Source organism: Capra hircus, chromosome 12 (genome assembly GCF_001704415.2).
Source record: "Capra hircus breed San Clemente chromosome 12, ASM170441v1, whole genome shotgun sequence".
NCBI classification, from domain to species: domain Eukaryota; kingdom Metazoa; phylum Chordata; class Mammalia; order Artiodactyla; family Bovidae; genus Capra; species Capra hircus.
In genome coordinates this window covers 65,748,504-65,771,676 of record NC_030819.1, presented here as the reverse complement: position 1 = coordinate 65,771,676, position 23,173 = coordinate 65,748,504, and the positions used below count along the sequence as shown (strand labels likewise).

General features: G+C 36.4%; 1 protein-coding gene across 6 annotated transcripts in view; it reads right to left on the bottom strand.

Annotated features, from left to right (window-relative positions):
* Nucleotides 1-23,173, bottom strand: part of INTS6 (integrator complex subunit 6) — a 105,172-nt gene that overhangs the window by 32,937 nt on the left and 49,062 nt on the right. For 5 of the 6 annotated variants that reach the window (XR_001918950.1, XR_001918951.1, XM_018056706.1 and 2 more), the window contains 5 exons: nt 12,724-12,907; nt 7,314-7,439; nt 5,508-5,662; nt 1,405-1,557; nt 485-617 (listed from right to left, as the gene is read on the bottom strand). Coding sequence is in view for 4 of the 6 variants with exons in the window: in XM_018056706.1 (XP_017912195.1) it covers nt 485-617; nt 1,405-1,557; nt 5,508-5,662; nt 7,314-7,439; nt 12,724-12,907 (751 nt within the window). In the remaining 2 variants the exon portion in view is untranslated. Of the gene's footprint in view, nt 1-484; nt 618-1,404; nt 1,558-5,507; nt 5,663-7,313; nt 7,440-11,946; nt 12,285-12,723; nt 12,908-23,173 lie in introns of those variants that run through there. The other variant, XM_018056708.1, reaches the window with a different exon arrangement.

Sequence of the window (23,173 nt, the reverse complement as noted above, 5' to 3'; positions counted from 1 at the left end):
AGGGTCTCCAATCAACTTTAGGCTTATCAGTATTATTTAGACTATTATTTTAGAACAAATACTATTCATTCACTGAAAAATTTGCCAAAATAAAATTCTTAAAAAGAAAATATTCAGATCTAAGAACTATGCTTCTACAAAATATCTTAATTATTTACCATACACAAAGTCTGCATTACTAATTCTAACTGTGTAAGATATCTAATTTTCAAAAAACTTAGAATATTTAATTTAGAAACAAAATATAGTATCTTCAATAGTTTGTAGAATCAAAGGTGTTTGACACTGACTTTCAATATATCAGAAACATACAGAGGTTGCTATAAAACCCTTATCAGCTTCAATATTTTAGAATATTAATAAAAATCTTCATTAATTTCCAGAAAACAAGAACACTCAAAAAGGGAGGGATGTTCCCAAAGATTGCTTTTAGGAAAATTCATATGTATGCTAGGCCACAGAGAACATGCCAAGAATGACTTACCTAAAAGGGGAAGGAGCACTGGGTAATTGTAAGGCATCACGAATAAGTTGACACAGTTCAGTGCTGTACTGGCTTTCAAGTAACCAAAGGGATGGCCAAGTTCACTGTATTTTGCACTATTGCTCACATATACCTGTTAAAAGTAGTTAAAAGTTCACATTTAACAACCTTTGCAGAATGTTATACAAACCATGGATTCAATCTGACTTTTTAAAAAACACCAAATTTAAAAAAAGAAAAAACACCAAATTAAATTTTTAGAGGTTCTAATACTGAGTGAAGAGCTAACTCATTTGAAAAGACCCTGATGCTGGGAAAGATTGAGGGCAAGAGACAGGGATGACAGAGGATGAGATGGTTGGATGGCATCACCAACACAATGGACATGGGTTTGGGTAGACTCGGGAATTGGTGATGGACAGGGAGGCCTGGCGTACTGCAGTTCATGGGGTCGCAAAGAGCTGGACACGACTGAGCAACTGAACTGAACTGAATACTGAGTGAAATTAAGTCAGACTGAGAAAGACAAATACCATCATATGCTTATATGTGAAATCTAAACAAAAAGGCTACAAATGAACTTATCTATAAAACAGAAAGAGTTACAGATGTGAAAAATAAATTTATGGTTACTGGGGCATAAGGAGGCAGGGAGGGATAAACTGGGAGCCTGCAATTGACATATACACACTACTGTATATAAAACAGAGAGAACTAATAAGGACCTACTATCTAGCACAGGGAACATTACTCTGTAATGGTCTACCTATATGGAAAAAGAATCTGAAAAGAGAGGCTATATGTATGTGTAACAGATATCTTGCTGTACACCTGAAACTAATGCAACAATGTAAATCAATTACACCTCAATATAAATCAAATAAATAAATTTTTAAAATCACTATAGTCTTTCAGCTTACCTGCCAACATGTCTGAGGAGATTTTCTTTCCAGGATAAACTGAGTCAGCGGTGAAGGTTCCAACTCATATTTGTCAAAAGGCAATTTGTCAATAACCATGGGTTCACAGTCTGTACAGGAAAACTTCACTACAGGATGAGATGTACGAGGTGGCTAGAAGGCAAAGTCTTATTGTCACTCTTTCACAAAGTACCAGAAACAAACTTTTAGTATCACTCACTGTCGAAGTGTACTCAGTGTCTCAGTCTCACTAGTGAGCATTTAATTTACTACTAAAAGCACCACTAAGCTGAAAGATAATACTTAAAAATCTAATGCTTAAACAATCAGTATTCACAAGAAAAAAAATAAATAACACACTTCAAAATCTGTACAGGATTAAAATTTGTTAATCTTAAAATCAAATTCATCAGAAAACTTAAATGCAGTGTTTTAGAATTAAGTAAGTGTTCATTAATTTTTACATCTAACAAGTAGTTAATGTAATTAGAAACCTTCCTAAGGCCACAGTTGTAGCAGTTTAACTACCTGATTTCCAAACTGATGATGCACATTTATCAGTAAAAGGTTTTAAATATATATATACTTGTAAATTATTAATTTATAGGTATATAATATATACCAAAATAAATATTAAAAAATAGAAAAAAGAAAACAAACAGAAGTTCTACTGGTTTCCTTCCCTATTCCAGTAAACTATTGGTTACCCCTATGGTAAATATGCCCCACTCTGGAGACCCTATTCTAGAGCTGCAAAAACTGCAATACTTCTAAAGAAAAAAAAAAGCATGTTATTCTATTCCCCCTCCTTAACAGTCTCCTTCCTAAAAATCTCACCAAAAGAAGATTGGTGAAGAAAATATGAGCTATGAGGAAATAATGTGAAGTTTCATAAATATAAAGGACTCCTTTTAGCTTCAGTTACTATCTATCAATACATACACTGATGGCTCCCAAAACTACTGTCTTGGGATCATCTCTCATTTCTCTTCATGTATCCAACCACCTACTGGACATAACCTGAATTTTCTATAGGTCCCTCAAACATAGTACTACCCAAGTCATTATTTCACACCCAAACCACATAACCTGTTCTAAAAACCTAGATGTTATCCTTAATCATCTCCCCCTTACCCGCCATACTAAACTGTCACAAAGACCTAGATTCAGTGATACCACAAATTCTAAGCCACTTAGCAAACACATAAATATGGGGCAGATGCTCACTACTATAGATGCTGCCCTCTATGCTAAATTCTCATCTCTCTGAAAATTTATCTTCTATTTTTTACCACTCTAATTCATGCCTTCATCATTTCTTAGACTAGATTAGTACAACTGTATATTTTTAATTAGTATCCCTAATTAGTCAGCCCCCTCCAATCAATCCCATGGCCATGAAATATAAATATAATCATATAATTTTCCTGCCTCAAATTATTGAGTAAAAGTAGCATCCAATCACCTAAAAATAGGGCCAGACTCTATTTTGTTTTTTGTTGTTTTTTTTTTTAACGAAGAGCCTTGACTGTATGGTCCCTATCTGCCTTTTAACCACCACCCCATATACACCCTGTGCTCCAGCCTTAAAAACAACTTGCAGTGGCCCAAAGAGATCACTGTCTTTCATGCTCCTGTGTCTCATGTTATCCCTGGCTACTTTTCTGTTTTTTCCCTTGCATAATGCAAACAAAGTTTTGAAGTCTGAACTGGCAAGTACTAACCTCTAAGAGGCTTCTTTCCTGACACACTCTTACCGTGTACCCCAAACCCACACCAGGCAGTTAGGTACCACCTCATCTGGCCTCTGCTCCACCACTTTGACAGGTGGCACACTAGACTCTATTATGGTTATACAGCTGACTTCCTATGGAAGGTTCCAGATGGGAAGCACTATGTTTTACTCATCTTCTGCTCCTGTACCTGTCACATACCTGATAAACAGCTTATTGAATCAGTCTATGAAATTCATGGGGCTTTTTTGGATGAAAATACTAAGATGCATTTAACATACAAAATAATCCTATGAGATAGGAGTTATTATCTTTATTTAACAGATGGTAAATTGAGGCTTAAAGAAGATAATTAACCAAAGACACATGGCTAATAACTGGTAGAGCCATTCAGAACCAGTCTCTAATAAATCACATTTAATTTCTGTATCAGTACCTCTTATATGAAATCCTATTATTTATAGAAATTTCATTTCCCCTCTAATATCCTTCAGTTACTAAAATTTGCCAGTTCTTTCCAATATCTCTTTTTTAACATTCTCTCTTCCATCATCTTAATTCAAACTCTTACTAGCTCTATATTGGGCTTCCCTGGTGGCTCAGACAGTAAAGAATCTGCTTGCAATGCCAAAGACCTGGGTTCAATCCCTGAGTCGGGAAGATCCCCTGGAGAAGGAAATGGCAACCCACTCCAATACTCTTGCCTGGAGAATTCCACGGACAGAGGAGCCTGGCGGGCTACAGTCCATGGGGTCACAAAGAGTCGGACACAACTGAGCGACTAAGCACAACAGCTCTGTATTAAGTCAACTATAGCAACAGTCCTCTAGGTAAACAGCTTACCTGCCAATTCATCTCCTGATTCTGCTGCGTATAACCACCACCAGATTAATTTTCCTAAAGGAACACTGTTAAAAATGTCTTCAGTTCTATGAACACCACTGAGAAAAGCTCAAATTCCTTAACCTTGCATGTAAAGTCATGAGCAATCGTTTAATAGTATTCTCAATGTCCTACAGACATATTATGAGCCACCTATCCTCAGATACTTTCCATTCCTCTAAATTCACCTTGTTCTTTTCTACTTCCATACTTTCAACATTGTTTCCTGTTCCAACTAAAATCCTACCCACATTCCAAAATCCTCTATGGTTTGTAACAATTTGCAATAGACCACTAGAGTAATATTGATAGATAATGCTTGTGATACTGGTTTTGGATTTCTTCCTATGCGGACTCAACATGTACCATATGCACTACTGTAAGTGTTAAATATAACAATAAACAACAATATAATATTTCATACAAATACGATAGCTGTTCTTTAAGAATTCTGAAAGGCTCCAGAAGAGAAATTAAAATGACCAAAGAAATCGAGAGCTCTCTAAGGTTAGACTAAAAAACTATGATGGTTCAATCAAAAAAAGGAAGATAATCTCTCACTGAAATGTATAAAAACTTTATTTCATGAACTATTTCATTAAATCCCTAATGAACAAAGGAAATATCACAGCTCTTGCATAGATTAAAAGTAAAAAATTATCCTGAAGAGCTGATACAGATTTAAGTATAAAAGGTTTCAAAGAGTTTAACTTAATTCATAAATGACAGCCAATTCAAAAGTTATTAAAGACTACTTAAAGATTTTTGAAATAACAATTCTTATCTTCTAAGGGTAACATCAAAAAAGCCACTGTCAGGCTTTCCCACAAAATATTCCACAGAGTCCTCTGAGTTACTACAAAAAATACTAATCTGAAAAATGTGTATTAACAAGACTGAATAAATATTTGTCTAAATTTACCCTATTATTATAAGAACCATATAGTGAATACTGATAATTCACCATGACCAGTCAACAAGCCCCACTGTTACTAAAAATAATTCCTATAAATAAGACCAGAAAACCTTTTCTATCTTAAACCTCCAGACTGAGAACACTGAATATAACTAAAACTATGCAACTCAACATGAATTTCTAAGACTAAGTCCTAAAAGGCTGCAGGGAAACCATCAAAATTATTTTATAACCCTTCATTTAAATTCTGTATTATGTCCCCGAGAACAAATCCTTATGTTATTTATATATTTATTTTTTAATTTATATATTTAGAATATGTATCTATGATTCTGTAACCAGATGCCAATAATAAAAACATAAGCATAACTTCAGATTCTAAAGGAAACCGATGCCTCTTTTCTATTATTTTATAATGAACAACATAGTATACTAAAGCAAGTAACAGCTTATCATAGCACTTGAACATTTGTCTGGTTTCTATACAATAGCCACACCTTTAACAGACAGTAGTACTTAAAGCTAGTATGAGAAGCAGTTACTATTATGAAGTCACAATCTCTGGTACTTACTAGTGTTGGAGAATTCTGATCTGGCCAAAAAGATTCTGGAACAGGCCAATGACCTATAGGAACCCCAGTCTTAGGATTTGGTCTGACATAAATGAGTTTGTGACAACTATGCCAAGGCTGAGATCCAAAAGGTCTTGATATATCTGGCTGCCCATCTATAGCAAAGAAATTTTAAAAAGTAAACATCATTAAAGGAAAAAACATATGTTAAACTATGTCTAATATTACTTAGTAAAAATATCTTAATACTTGTTCAGTTCTGGATTTTCCTGTTTTTCTTAAACAGTAGAATACTATCACGACTAAGACTTTAAAATTTAGATTAGATCAGAATTAACGAGAGGGTAACATCAGCAAATTTCGACTCTTGAGTTCCACAATTGAAAGGAGGTCCCACAGCATCCTTTGCTTGGCCAATATACCTCACAGTAAATATTTGTTTAACAAATGGCATGTTTTCCCCCACCAGATGATAAGGGCAAATAATTTTTTCATCATCATGCTCAGCTTAGTAAATACTAAGTAACTATGGCTAAATACAGAGAAGGCAATGGCATCCCACTCTAGTACTCTTTGCCTGGAAAATCCCATGGGTGGAGGAGCCTGGTAGGCTGCGGTCCATGGGGTCACTAAGAGTCAGACACGACTGAGCGACTTCACTTTCACTTTTCACTTTCATGCATTGGAGAAGGAAATGGCAACCCACTCCAGTGTTCTTGCCTGGAGAATCCCAGGGACGGGGGAGCCTGGTGGGCTGCCGTCTGTGGGGTCGCACAGAGTTGGACACAACTGAAGTGACTTAGCAGCAGTAGCATGGCTAAATAAGTATTTTTTTTAAATCATTTTACCTAAAGCCTAAAAACTACAACAAAAGTCTAATATATAAATCCAGATTTGAGGCACCTACCTTTCATCTAAAACAATCCCAGAAAATGGTAACTCTCTTCAACAGTACAGTAAACATTTACTGAGTGCCTAATTCTAAGCAAAGTCCTAAAATAATTTAAAAATAAATATATTCCATGTCTAACAATTCAATTCTTTTAAGATTTTTTTTTAAATCGAACACAGCAATATAATTTATATAATCTTTCCATCTTCTGCTCTCATCTCTATGACCTTTCTCTTTTCCCAGTTACCCACTCTACTGCCTTACCTCTGCCAAAGTGTCACTAACGACTTTCTAATTCTGGTTTTAAGCTATGTCGTACAAGGCAGAGGGTCCAGATGTAAGCCGTCCGTTGGTTCTGGCAAAACTCCTTATACCCTCTAGCCAATGTAAATAGTTAATGATCACCGAATATTAGAATAAAGCCAGGCAGGGCTCAGCTAGAGTTAAAAGAATCAAGTTGAATAGCAATGGCTAGTTTCTCATTTTTGGAGCCACACCAACCATTTGGTTCTGATCAGTCTGATCTTTAGTAAAAATTGTAGCTAAGGAATTAAATAAACACCTAGGGCTGAACACTTATGAATCAAGGGACACGGAAGAGGCACATATGCTGGAGAGAGTCAATGTTACAATACTAAAAAAGGAAATACACTATTCTGTTAATGTTTAAAAAGGATTTTAGCTCTTATAAATTACCAGGCTATGAACAACCAATATAAAAAGGTGATATGACCAAACCACTATCGTACAATCTTGACTTTCCTATTTAATCATGCCACTTTACCAATAGCTCTTTTGCCATCTTAATAATTTGACCTTGTCAATGTTAAAGCCAAATCATAGTAATTTTTCAGTTCTAGCTGAATACTTGATAAAGCAAGTTTAAAATATCTGTAAGAAAATGACAATAATACCTTCTACAGGGGAAGGATCTGGTCCTGCTTTCTCAAAGTTTATTACTACCCCACTTTGTACTTTCTGCACCAAGGATTCTAGACACTGATTAAGCATTCTTGGAGAACATACAGAGTATGAGCGGCCTGAAACAACAAAAAAAATAAAGTGAACTAGTTAGTTGCAAAAATTGCTACTTTGGGCAAAAAAGAACCATAGTGGGGTTTTTGACAATACTGATTCACAAAAGTTCAATGGTAAAGTTTGGACTTTTCATTATCTAATGGAAAAGTAACTAAACAAAAAGTTATTTTCAATCAACAATTCCATTTTATGAGAGTGTGTAAGCTTTTTCTTCTAATTAAAGGTACACGGAAAATAAAAATATTGGCCTGAAGAAACCACAATGAAAAAAATTACATATATACAGTGTATCACATGAAATGAAAATTTTTTAAAAGTATATATAAATATAAAAAATTATTTTCCAACTGAGTTCCAATATAATTTATCTTTACTACACATATTGTGGTAAAGTATGGTAACTAACCCCCCAAAATCTTACACCTGCTAAAAAAAATGTATCACTAAAAATTAATGTGAAGGACATAGAAGATACTCAAGAATTATTTAAGTGATCTGCTGGCAGACACCACATATTTTAAGTATTTGCACTTTAAAATAATACACAGTAGCATGTGCTTTTCTGAATTTCATTTGACTTACATACTTAGAAATTACCTATCTTAAATGAATTTCCCTCTTGAATATTTTAACCTATAAAACTTTTAGTTCAGAAGCATTAAAATGATAGTAATTAAGAAAAAATACCAGTGGAAAGACTTCTTTAACAGGGATTTTTTTCAATAAATACAGCCAGATTTGTGCTGTCCCATACTGTAGCCACTGGGTGTATATGGCTATTAAGAACCTGAAACAGAGCTAGTCCAAATTGAGATGTACAGTAATTATATAAAACATACACTTCATTTTGTAGACCTAAGATGATGATAATATCTCAATAATTTTAAAACATCAATTTCACATTGAAATGTTTTATATATATTAATTTAAATAAATGATTCTATACAAATTAATTTTACCTGTTTTTAGTGTTTTTGTTGTTTTCCTTTCTTTTTTTTTTTGGTCACACCACATGGCTTGAGGGATCTTAGGTTTCCCCAACCAGGGATTGAACCCAGGCAGTGAAAATGCAGAGTCCTAAGAACTGGATCACCAGGGAGTTCCCTACCTGTTTCTTTTCAATGTGACTACTATAAAATTTATCATTATATATGAAACTTACATATTTGTATGTTCTGATCTAGACCAGTGCTTAAAAATCATGACAACTAAAAATCTTTAATCAAACATCCTACAGTGTTATTTGTAATAAGCTCAATATGGAAAAATCCTATTCCTTAACAAATTGAACCAATTACTACCAAACATGTTATATTATTATACTTGACATATCAAATTACTCCTATCAATTTAAACTGAACACGTGATTTGCTGAAGGCTATTCAGAAAAGAGTAGCATTAGGCAATAGTGTGATTCAACTCCTCAGAGTCAGCTTTACTTAGGAAAACAAGTATCATGTGACAAATGGTTTACCTGGATGCAACAACGAAAGCCGTAATTATAAAAATACCCACCAATTACTGAGCGTCTGTGCACCTGGCACTATCCTAATCACTCTTATTCTATTAATTTCTCTAATCCTAGCAACAATCATACAGGTTACTTTCTCCATTTTACAAATGAGAAAACTAAAGCAAAGAGGGATTAATTTATCCAAGTTAGTACAGTAGAGCAGCCGAGATTCAAACCCTTACAAGGCATCAGAAATTCATCTGAATATACCATCTTCTTCCCTGAAAACCATGATGCTAATTTGCAATCAATATTTAAAATAATAAAGTTTATATGGAACCACACTTATGTGAAAGAATTGGCAAATTAAAATTCTTCAAGTCAATTTAAACACATAAAAACGCTGATCCTCTTAATACATAAGGTATTTAGGAGATTATATAAAGGCTCATTATCTTATTTCATGATATTTAAACATATTCCAACGATGTCAATAAAATCAAAAGTCCCTAAATATAAAATTGTAGCAAACCTCTATCCTTCTCTAATGTGTGTCATCAAATATTAGTAAATAAGTTATGATTTTAATGACATTAAATTACTAACAAAGATTTTATGAAAATTAGAGAAAAAGTAAATAAACTTGAATCACTTATAAAAATAATAAAAATTCATTAACTCTTTTCAAAGTTAAAGCAAATTTAGACATCTTTACAAAGTGAGCCCACAACCTATGCCATGTTTCTCTTATTCTTTATGTCAAAACTTACCTCTTGGAATACTTGATACTTTGTACTAAAGGATAAAGTGTCTGAGAGCACTCACTATATTTGTGAGAAAAACACACACTTTGAAGCCAAGAAGCTGGTTCACTTGTGTTTATGTAGGGTCCACAAAAAAAGAAAAAATCTAAACACAGCAATAAAGTGAAAAAAAAAAAAAAACAACTTTCTTCCTTAGGATTAGGAAGGATTTAAGTATTAATAAAATGGATTAAGACACAAAAGTAGTAATACTAAGTTGGCCAACAGTCCTATTTACATAAATTAAGAAAGTTAAATTTATTTAATCTAGAAAAGTCTTACAATTTTTATAAAATGCTTTTTATCCTCAATACTTCCACCAGCATGTCTATTAGGTATTTTTTAAATTTGATACCATCCTTGTGCCTCCCCTCAACCTGCTTCTCCTGAATAACCATCTCAGTACATAGCACAGCCATTCACCTCCAATTGTTCAGACCAACTGAATTACCCAGGAATCATCCTTGATTCCTTCTTCCTTATTACCCTCAGTCTTTCCTTTCCATCAGACCACCTCTCACCATCTCCAAACATAAACACTTGAGATCAAAGTACTATCATCTCTCCTAGTCTCCCTGCTTTCATTCCCACCACTTTACAGTATATTCTCATCTAGCAGTTGGAGTAGTCTTTCAAAAACAGAAACCAGATGTCATCTCCTACAAAAAGCCCTCCAATGACTTCTCATCACACTGGGAAAATAAATAATATTTATTACAGCCTAAAAGGCTATTCACTATTTGGCCCTTGACCCATCTCGAAACTAACCTGTTATTCTCTACTTTTCCCTACATAAGCTTGTAGCCGTATCAGCCTTCCTGCTGCTCCCCAAAATACAGGGCATGATCCTTCTCTTACTATTTCCTCTACAGAGGTCTTCATATGGTTTACTCCGTTATTCAGAGTTCTGTTCAGATGCTAACTGGTCTTACTTTATTTCATAATTTAAACAAATATCAAATCATTATGTTGTACCCCGGAACTAAAATGTTGTATGTATCAATTATACCTCAATTTTAAAAAGGAGAGAGGGTTGATGAAGACGCTACAACTATCATTTTAAAGGGATTAATATCTTTTAAGACACAGCTAGAAAATCCCATGGACGGAGGAGCCTGGTAGGCTGCAGTCCACAGGGTCGCACAGAGTCGGACACGACTGAAGCGACTTAGCAGCAGCAGCAAGACTGATTTAATTCCCATTCAAACAAGTGACTTTAACATCAAGGTTAGAGATATGCAAATGTAATTTATAAAAGAATAATTGTTGCTTTATTTAATTCTTTAGACAAGGAGTATAATAATTTCCAAGGATATGCAACATTTTAAACTGACTCAAACTGGGGTACACACATCCTTTAGGTTTACGGTTAAACAACGTCACCTCTCAGAAGACGCTCCAGGAAGACTCATTCTCGGCCTCATGGCCTCTGCAGCCTCACCCTGTTTCTTTACTTGATAGTAAGCAGAACTCTCAGAAACATGATTTACTCATTTTACATCATTTTATCTGTCATACAGCCCCAAAATGTAAGCCTTCTGTCTGTTGCTCCTGCTGTATTCCCATGATCAAAAACAGCTAATTGGTATCGAGTGAGTATTCATTAATTAAAGATAATAAAAACGCTTACAATGACAATTATATAATTTTTAAGGTATACATTAAAAATAGAATAAAATATTAATCACTTTGGCAACACATGCAAATTTCATTCCAATTTTTCCTTAATGAACATAAATTACTCTATAAAGGAAAAAATAAATGCATACACTATTCTTATCATTTAAAAATGCACAGAATTGTTAACATGACTGCATATTTGAACAGTGCTCCACCAGTGGATGTTAGCTTTTCAGTTATTTCTACTTTTTTGGTGTTTTATCCTCAAAACACTTTTCAGTCAGCATTCATTGAAAATAAAGAAGAAAGCATACTATAAGACGACGAGTGGCATTTGAGCAGTTTCCCATTACTGCCAGCAGGAGCATGAAGAGAAGCAAAGCACTACATTAGAAGGGGTTCAGGATGCATGTTTGTGGAAAGCTCCCTAATTCTTTGACCAACTAAGGTTTCTGGGTCACTGAAAGATACCATCAATGGTGATTTCTGAATCTTTTAACTTATCTACTTCACATACCTATCTATGTAGGCTATTCTTTTTCATCTGTGAAATCTGCAGGCTTCCAAAATCCACAGAATATTAGAAGAAAGGCACCTAAAACATTAATTAGACCTTATTTTCCTTTGACTTACACAGCCGGCTATGATGGCATCTCAACAGTGCATCAGCAGTGCATGGAAGACTATGGCACAACCCAGGACACCAGTGAAAGAGTGGTGAGCCAGACCTGGACATTTACCATCACTTCCTTAAGAGAGAACGACAACGCACCGTGAAAGCAAGAATACCATGCTTGTCATATTTACTACAGAAGTCCTAAAGCATGGACAGTGCTTGGTACACAGTAGGCACTCGATGCATACTGACATGAATTTAACCCACCTGTTAACCAATTCCACCATATAGAAGTTCTGAGTCTATTACATCTTCTGTTTCAAGAGTTTTACTAACGTTCACTTAGTTAAGTTCACTGGTTAAGAGTTCGCTTCCTGTTTTCCTCTAACCTATCTCACTTCCTCTTTGCCTCTGGGTAAAACTGTACTTAACTAGGCATTAATCATTACATGGACAATGAGGTGATTCTTGAAACGTTTTGTCAGAGAAAATAATTCTATGGCATTTGTAAATCATTGGCAATCTTTATAGATAAGAAAATAAGTTTAACAACTTCAAATATTAGCATTTGCTATATGGTTAGAAAAAAATTATCATGCATTATCAGACCCAATAGTATTTACATCTTATTCAACAGATCAAAGACCTTCATCAATGTAGTTTTAACACGATGTATGTCTAGTAACTTCTAATAGTAACTTGTTAAACAAACACGGAGTTTTTGAAATGCACATTTTAAAACATTCAGATAAAATCTGCTTAAGTCACTGAATTATTGCCAGCAAAAAACTTACCGCCTGTCACTTCACACATTGGTGTGATTGCAGAGTCATCTAAAGGCACACCTGTCAACTGTTCTGATTCTACGGACATCGTCCCCGGCAACCGCAACACTAATGCAAAGAGTCTCTGATCCCAACGAAAAGGTTCCTTGGTCAATTCACTTCCAGGCAAAGGAGAATTAAGAGGTAAATGAAGCTGAAAGGGGAAAAAAAAAAAAAAAAGATGTCCACACACTATGCCTCCCAAAAAGGCTACAATTATTACACTTACATTGAAACTACATCATGAGTCTCCTATTATTCAAATAAGCTAAAAAACAAAAGCTTATATATATATATATATGTATAGATACATGAAATAGCACATAAGATATTACTACTTCAGTTTTCTTAAGCTTTACTCTGAAGACCTTAATTGAAAAAAATAAATCTATTTCTGTAATGCTTTTCAGATTTCAGTATAACTCACCACTAGGTGCTGGGACTGCTTCCAAATAAACTGTTTCATTTCATCATTAAAACAAGCCTATGATAAATATCTTAGGATTCCTACTTTCTAGATGTAAATTAAAAAACAGGTCTCAGAGAGAATAAATGATTTGGCCTCCTGGGTCCAAACCAGTGTTTTTTCTATCACACCACATCTCAAACGTTTCCACAGTTAAATGATTTAAATAGGCTTCATTTCATATGAAACACAGATCTTCCCAGAGCATCTGCTAAAAGTAAGCTGTGTCACTCCAGTTACACTGTAAATGTACCAAAGGTAATGATTCATAATCCATCTAAGTAACAGTAGAGGGTTTGGGGGTTTCTTCCATGTGGTCTTTAATATATGTCTCTGTCCATCCCTTCTAAGACCTGGTCAATCAGAATCTAAGATTCTTAAGAAATCCAAAGCGCTTTAACGTGATTCTACTCTGTACCTCTGTAGTAACAGAGTCACAAAGCACCAAGAGATCCAGACCTTAGTCTCATTCATAAGTAAAGGGGAGAACCAGACAGAATGTGCCTCATGACGGAAGGACACAACACTGAAAGGAAGGAAAACAGGAGGGAAAGCTGAATCTGAATTTAACCAAGCCTTCAGTTCCAACCGCCAATTTACTGGTCCCTCAGGGACTACTGAGGATACAGGATCAACTTATCCAGCACCACAGAGAACAGTCAGTCAAACCCAGAATGCGGGGCACTGGACAGGACACAGGACCTGGCTTCTTCAATGAAACCTGCCACTGGGCAGGAAAGAGCAAAGAGTAGGGGGTGGGGAGGGTGGCCAGAACCATTAGAGAATAAGAGACAAAATGAGAGCAAAGACTTTTGAGACAACTGGGAAAATTCAAGATATATATTACTGGGATTATTAATAACATTTAAGTGTGATAATGATACAGTGCTAAGGAAAACAAAAATCCTTATTACTTATAAAAAAATTTTTTTAATGATATAAAATCCCACATCAGCATACTCAGGGACTGATTTATTCAAATACTGGAGTTTTCTTTAAATACAGAGCACATTTTAAAATATCACTTCCAAATTAATTGCCAGAGTTTACACTATTTTTGTCAAAAGCAAGATGACTGTATCTCTTATAGCCTTTCTAATTCTGACCTCAAAGATTTCTGAACTTGATAAATTAGGGGTTGAAGTCAGTCTATACTGACTTAAGAACTCAAGTCTCTTCACTGATTTATATCAAACCATTTAAAAAAAATCAGATTCAGTGCTAAGAAAAGTGTTTCTAGTGAAGCTCTGCTAAAATGGCACCTCTCTCCACAAGACTCATGCCAAGAGAACCTCCTGCAAGATTCCTCTATCAAGCCAGCCAAGACTTCGAGCCCATGGCCAAGAGTCATGAGCTTTTCATCTGGCACTGATCCTACTTTTAAGACAGAGGTTAGAGACGCTCAAAGAAATCTGGGCCAGGATGTTCCCTGAGGAAGGTTTTCTAACCTTAAAGGTTCTGTGACACTTGCAAAACAGCCTGGGAACTCCAAGCCCTTGCTGCTATCACCCACCACACCCTGCCAGAAGATAAATATCAAAGCACCAGTGGCGCTGGAGGTTTCAACTGTTAGGGCAGTAGCTCTGCAAAGTAACGGTATCTGGCCCCGGCTCAAGAATCCAGTGGCTAACAGCACTGTAGAGACCTCATGTATAACAGTGGATAGGACAGTAGACCCCTACCATGTACACCCCCACCCCAATCAGATAATAATGAGCATTATCTGCTTAGTGGCTAGATCAAGAATGTATTTCAAGTAAAACAAAAAGCCAAGAAGGGTCATGAGTATATTTTACACATAGCTGTATTAATTTTATAAATGTGTCAGATTTTTATTCATTATTTCTTATTATTTCTGCCTTCTCCTATCACTACCACCCTCATCACCAAAGAGGAGGGAAAAAAATTCCCTGTAACTGAAATGCACTAGTAAAATAGTAAGGAGTGATGGCAAACAAACAGGTACAGGAAAAAGATAAAATGCTTTAGCTTAAAAAGTGTATACTCAAGAGAGCTGAATTACTCCAAACCAAAAGTCTACACTTGAAATTCTAGCAATGTCTCATAATCACAAAGGGAGGTCTTTCTGAATATATGGAAAATCAAGGCAAAGAGCACATAAATCAAGTAGAAAAATATAAAATCAACCATTAGAATAATGTGCAACAAATATGAATAAATAATTCCCAAAGTTAAAAAAGGGCTAAAAAAAAAACCCCAAAATATCCAAGGAAACCCATATGGCCTACAAATATATAAAAGAAACTCAAATACACTGATGATCAGATTGTGTTAATTAAAGGCAAGATGCAAAACGAGACACCAAGATGGCATTTATATGCACTACTAAACAATTACTTAGAGTAGTTTTACATGTGTATAACATACAAGTAGAGTAAAAGTAAGAAAACATGAAATGGAAGGCTACACACCAAATTCATGATAATTTCTACTTCTCGGATGGGGAACAGGGAGGGAAATAACAACTGAGTAGAGGAAGAAAAGAAACAGTACTCAGTTATCTGCAATGTTGTGTTTTATTCACTAAATTTTTAAAAATCCTCAACAACAAAAAAATCTAAACTAGCCAAATATGACAAGAAATGTTTATATCACATATTCTAATCAAGAATATTAGTATACATTAATATGCAAAACCAATAAATTATCCATTCAAGTAGTTATCTATACCTCTCTTATAACAGTACTATTTTACTACAAAATCAAACACCAGAAAAGTTCATATACATCTCTATTACATATAATCACTAGCCCCAAAGCTCAGTCATTCATAAGGACTCTACACAGAGTTCTACTTAACTGGCTTTTTTTTTTTTTTGCAGATTCAAACAACCACAGATCATGTAGTATTTATTTTAAAAAGAAGCATATAGGAGCACCCCTGCAGTTCAAACCTGCCGTTGTTCAAGGATCACTATAGACAGCACGCAAAGATTATCAGTTTTATTTTGGACAAAAAGTGTTGCTGGAATTTGGAGAAAATTGATAGTAGGTACCTTGACTATATAGCACAGAACTTAAGATTAGAGCCAAACAGAAATATAGGATTTTACCCAAGAGGATAGTTCAAGTCATGACAGAAGACAAGACGCCTCAAAAATAAGAGGAAGGAGAGCAGTACACCTTCATGGTCAAGAGAAGACAAGGGGCCCGAGAGGAAGAGAAGTCCCACAAGGAGTGAATTAAGAGCGGCAAATGCGACTGGAATGGAAAGATGAGGACTGGGAAAACAGCATTTCTAATAAGAGTAAGAGGTACCTTGAGTAGCAGAAGGAGCAGCCAAATTCAAAAGGGTTACGCAGTGAGTGATGGTAAGAAACTGAAATAAATTCAAATTTGTCCGCACCCCTCCCGTCTTTCCTCGTCCCAGAAACACCGGTTAGGTTTGTAGTCACAGGCCTCTTCTTTTTTTGGCGTTCTGTGGCCCTCCAGATAGTGATATGAGTAATTAAGTTCTTCTTAAATAAGTGTCCTTAGCAGTCTTGGGTTAAAATCTGTTGACTGGTCTCTTCTGTGCTGTCAGCGCCCGGTACTGGCGCGCTCGGCTTGTCCCCGCTCGCCGCCGCGCCCCTAGCCTGGATGTGGGAGGCGAAAGCAGTGAGCATTTCCTGGGCGGTCAGGTGAGCGCCACGCATTATCAAGCGATGCCCATCTCCGAACAGCACGTCCACACAAGGCTCGGAGCTGTCGTGCCTCACGTCCGCAATCACTGAGCAGAACAGCACGTCCACACAAGGCTCGGAGCCGTCGTGCCTCACTTCCGCAATCACTGAGCAGTTGAGGTTTGTGCAGCGAACCTTCTCGCTGCTCACCGCCTGGAGGAAGGTCCTCGTCGATTCCACATTGTTCTCGAAGGGGCAGAACTGAACCCAAACCTGCTTGACCGAGCGGTGTCGGAGCCGAGCCAAGGCCGCCGCCATGGTGACACCCCTTAACTGGCTATTAAAATATGCTATAAGACAGAATATTTCTTGAAACTTATATTTGTTCTCCTGTTTTTATGCCCCTACCAAATATTCGGCATGTGGGATCGGGGAACTTAAAGATGCATAAAAAACATGGTTCCTCTACTCCAAGATTTCTGAGGACAGGGATCATGCTCCTAAATGAATCAGTTTTAGAAATGTGTTTAAAGACAAGCTGACAAACAAAAAGAAGACAGAAAGTCACAGTACTGGCTACCAAAATATTTATTAGGACTTTTATTTCTGAATACTTTACAGGAAAACAGTTTTATAAAAGCTGTTTTCTGAGGCTTAACTGCAGGAAACTTTAGTAAGTACTCAAATTCAAATGCCTGATGATGCAAAAAGTTATTAACAACAATTATACTGTAGGTGTTGGAGAAGACTCTTGAGAGTCCCTTGGACTGCAAGGAGATCCAACCATTCTAAAGGAGATCAGTCCTGGGTGTTCTTTGGAAGGACTGATGCTGAAGAGGAAACTCCAATACTTTGGCCACCTCATGCGAAGAGTTGACTCATTGGAAAAGACGCTGATGCTGGGAGGGATTGCAGGCAGGAGAAGAAGGGGACAACAGAGGATGAGATGGCTGGATGGCATCACCGACTCGATGGATGTGAGTTTGGGTGAACTCCGGGAGTTGGTGATGGACAGGGAGGCCTGGCATGCTGCAGTCCATGGAGTCGCAGAGTCAGACACAACTGAGCGACTGAACTGAACTATTATATGGCAGACATTGTTCTAAACACACACACACACACACACACATACATACTCACTCATCCATTTCTGAATCAATCTAGTGATTTTGAACCACTAAATCCTAAATCTTATAAACATTTTAGAATGATTTCCTTTTATAAACCCCATGACTCTCTGATGGAAAGAGGCACTTTTTTCCCCTTTCGCTATTCACTTCCAGTTCTCAAGTACACAGGTAAGGCAATAAGAACAACATAAGTAAATAATAATAATAACGGCTTGCATAATGAGCACTCACTATGTATGTGTCAAGCACCATTCCAGGAGCTTTTCATATTTATAACATGTTTATAACAAACCAGTGGGGTAGGTTCTATTATTATCCCCAGTTTATAGACAAGCTACAATGTAAAATTGTGTGTCAGAAGATATCTGTTGGCAAAACACAGACTTAAATAAATCCAGCTATATAATCAAGTTTAGAGCATCAAAGAAGGACTGCAAATTTTAAAACCTGGATAAATCATGTGAAATTCAATTAACTTAACCATAACCATGACATTACTGGTTTTTATTAGGGTCTTCATAAAATTGTACTTTGCAAAGTTTCAGTCTAACGGACTAAATAATAAGCAAAGACAACTATTTATACTAACCAAGTTTTATTTTTACTTGAATACAATTGAGGTTTTCTGTATTACTATTTTAATTGATTAATTTTATTGAGCTCACCATTCCAGTTTTCTTACATTACCTTAGTAGCTGACAGAAAAAGAAATTAACTTCAATCTAAACTAAGGAAGACTGTCCTACTTTTCCTTCTTTCCTTTGGAGAACTATCTTACTGTCCTTTCACCTTTTAGTCTTTCCTGAATTTCTTAAAAATATATATATACAATTTATTTCTCCATAGGTATAAAAAACAAAGGGCAGATTAGGACGGTGTGAGTCTATCACTGAGCATATTCAAAACTTCAGGTACTTAAAAAAGTATAACTTTCTCTTCACTTGTTTTGTATTTGTTTATGGTTCAGTCCCTAATTATGATTTTGCTAAGGCTGGACTACGGAACAACTTAAATTTTATTTAGTTATTCACTGAGTGCCTAGCACAAGCAAGGCATTATTTAATAAGGACTATACCAAGCCAAATAAATAAGATTCAGAAAAAGTTTAAGCTAGCTGTCTTGATGATAGCCAATTAAAAAATTTTTAAACTTTAATATCAGGATTCATATGCTAATACATATTTTTTAAACTTGTAGAATGTAGAAAAACAAGTAAAAGGCAGCAAACAGTAAAAGAAGATAAATTTCTTTTAAAAACATTTTAAATTCAGGACCCAAAGAGAGTTTTTTTCCTGGTACACAACCTGACTGACTCCTGGATGATGATCACACCTGAGCCCATCGTGAGAGTCAGGTGACTGATGTCATCTGTACTAACTCTTAGCAGGTTTCCCCTTGCATTTGGATGTTTTGCCAGCTGGTTCTACTACTGAAGTAATTCAAATTATAAACCCTTTAATAATAATCATACTTCCCATCTAAGTTTTAATGACCTATTTCCCTGGCTGCTTATCCTTCTCCAGTTTAAGAGAATGCAAGGAGGATCTGATTCTTCTATGTCCCCCCCATAGCATGCATCAACTGAAAGAATAAATGAAGTCCCTCCCATTCCCCTGCCTGAGGCAAGAACTAGAGTGCGAGTGGAACAAGGGCTACAGAGGGCACAGCACCAGCCAGCGTCCTGCCAGCAAGATCTGTGACTCCCTACCCTCACACACACACAGATATGGACCCCAACACACACACAGGGGCTCCACTGCCACGTTTGTGGTGGGTCTCAGAACCAGCCGGTCCTGTCTCCAAGAGCTAAGGTATTCTTCTGCCCTGCGATATGAAACCAGCTGATTTCTATGTCCCTTGTACGTACCCACACATAGAGGATATGAAGACATGAGCTACAACATCTACCTGACACCTACAGCGGAGACAACCGCTATGTACGGCGAAGCCATTACAACTCCTCCATCAAGCTCAGTGTACCATACTCATAATGAGAATTTACACATGGACATACTTCTACCGAGGCCATACAATACAACCTCATAAATTCTAGCCTTAGAATTTAGAGATATAAACAGTGTGGCCAAATATTTTTTTCTCGTAAACATTTTTTACCTCACACACCAAACCATCACCCATCTTTTAGTTTAATGCACTGGCCTAATACCAATGAACTTGGCACAGTAACAAAGAAGTAATTAGGTCATTACTAATATAAAATTTTAAATTGTTACCATGCAGGGCATTTCCTTAAAAATTAAGAATGGAGATCACAAATCAAGCTGTGACTCAGGAATTATTTAATGAAAGGCAACACAGCAGACACTGTTATTTCCTACTTTCAAGAACAATAAATAAGTGTAGTATGTTATGATATGTGCAACAGTAAAAGTATGCATGAGGTACAGAGGAATAATTGATTATTGGTAACTGATTATTTGGGGGATGAACCAACAAAGGCTCTCTGAGAAAACAGCATTTGAGTTACTTTGAATAAAAATTTTAATGAAACTCTAGAACCTTTTGAAGATTACAGGGCATATGCAGAGTGAAGATTAAGATCAAAAACATAAAAGGCAAGAAATAACAAATACTGGGATAAAAAAACGAAATTAAAATTCAGAACTGCTGGAGAGCAACATTCAAAGAAAAACTGAAGACTGTAAGGATTTCCTATATAAAAAATAGGTAACTATTAAAGACCTACTGCATAGCTCAGGGAATTCATTTCAATGCTCAAACTACAAACTACATGGGAGAACAAAAAGGAGTGAATACATGTATATGTAAAACCGATTCACTTTGCTGCATAGCAGAAACACAACATTATAAATCAACTATACTCCTATTAAAATTGGGGAAAAAAGAATGGCAGGATTTTAATAAGGGAGAGAGAGAGGAATAATATTCAGAGGAAATAAGCATATGAGGAAAGAAACAGGAAGCATTCAGGAAATTAGTAGCCTATTTCAGGCCAAGTTTAGAGAAAATATTGGAGAAGGAAAGGGCAACCCACTCCAGTATTCTTGCCTAGAGAATTCCATGGACAGAGGAGCCTGGTGAGCTACAGTCCATGGGGTCACAAAGAATCGGACACAACTGAGTGACTAAGACACACTTTAGAGAAAATACAGGGGAATGATAAGGAATTTTTCTTCATCTGCTAATAATTTCCTAGTCTTTCCGTTCTACTAAAATAACTCCCACATTAAGTCATCGGTGATCATTTTTTGGCCATGATTGTAGATGACAGTATTCCAGGTCTAAGTCTTAACAGGCCTCAAAGCTTCACTGTCAAGGCATTGAGATCCAGCTACTGGGTAAAGAAGCATGAACTAGACCCTTGCGTGATAAGATACCTTATGGAGAGACAGACGTCACAGAGACAAGAAGCCAGTACCCAGGCAACAGTGAGCACCAAAGCCCAAGACATGTAAACAAGGCCATCTTGGATGTTCTAGCCCCAGCTAAGTTCCCAGCTCAATAAAGCCAACTCAAAAATTTTTGAGAAACAATAAACTGTTACTGTCACAAGGCACTGAGATTTAGCATGATTTGTTATGCTTCCCAGCAGCATTCAAAACTATTTACCACCCTTTAGAAAGACACTCTCCATTGGCTTTCACCTTGAAATATTCTCATGGTTTTCCCTGCTTCTTCTGCTGCTCCTCTGTCTTCCACTCCACCACCCTCCTCCACCTCTAACACCTAGCCACTCCATACTGCAGTCTCTCAAGGTTTATACTCAAAACACACAATCCACTTACTCACAGCTTCAAATACTACCTACACTCAGCATCTTAAAATTGTGCATGTCCAGCCTAGATCTTTCTTTTGAGTACCAAATATTCTTCTGTCTACTTACCATTCCCTTTCGAATGGCTCAAAGGTACTTCAAACCCAGCTTGCTCAAAACTGAACTCATGATTTTCCTCCAACCAAAATGGAACTACTCTCTCAAGATCTCTTAGCTCAGTGAAAGGCACCACAATCTATCCAGTTTTGCAAGAAGCCATCTCCCTCTTCCTTATACCCCCCAAAAGCACTATACATCAGCAAATTTGGTTGATTTAACTCTAAATATTTCTTGCAACTGTTGCTTTTTTCTGTTTTATTATCACCAACCTCCATGATCAAGCTACTGTCAGAACTAACAATGCCTAACTGGTCTTCCAACATCTGCTTGTCTTCCACTCCTCCACCCCCTCTCCCCAGATAAAACCCTTGGAAGACTTCCTATTGCAGTCATATTAATAACGGTACTTGGCATGGCCTCAAAACTCCTTGTGTGGTCAAGCCCAACCTTCTTTCCCATTTTGTACAATGATCCTTCTTCTTTTACGCTGCAAGTCGCATAAGCCTTCTTCTAGTCCCTCAGTCTCAAAACACTCCCCTCGGGAAAGAGCCTTTGTACAGTGCCTCTACCTGGTATGATCCTTCCCATTTTATGTGTAGTAAGTCCTCCTCAGCTCTTCAAATCTCAGCTTTCAGTGACCTTCTTGACTAGATTTAGTATGCCCTTAAGCTCTCAGAGTACATACTCCTCCCTTTTGTAGGATACATGATCACTGCAGTTTTACTGTTATCACATGATCCTTTTATTAATGTTTGTCTTCTCAACTAGACCCACGGGGGCAGAGCTCCTGCTTGTTTTACCACTTGATCCTTAGAGCCTAGCAGTGTCCAGTTCTCAGAAGGAACTCAATAAATATGGCTTCATGAATAAAATGGATGGATGGATAAAGAAGGTAACTGGCTTAACTGTGACAGGTACTGAGAAATCTAGTGGACAATAAAAAGCAATGAAATGTTTTGGACAAGTGGAATCATACACCTAAATTGTGTGCTTTAGAGTAATTATAGCCAGAGAAAAACAGACTGAAGGAAACCAAGACAAGTTAAGGAGTTGAATAACAGTTTAAGAATAACACCAAGGCAAAAGGAATAGGAATGAAAGCAAGAAACAAATTAAGAAAACAAAAAGCAAGCCACCAAGACCAAAGACAATGACAGAGGAAAAAATACAGATTATGATATGACCCCTAAGGCTCTGACAATTCTCCACCTCCACTAATACAGTAATGATTTAACATGCTCAAATGATAATAAGTTACTCTAACATACAAAGCATGACTTTTCAAAATATGAGAAACTAAAGCTCCAAAAGGACATACACACTCTGAAAATGAGCATTTTTTCTT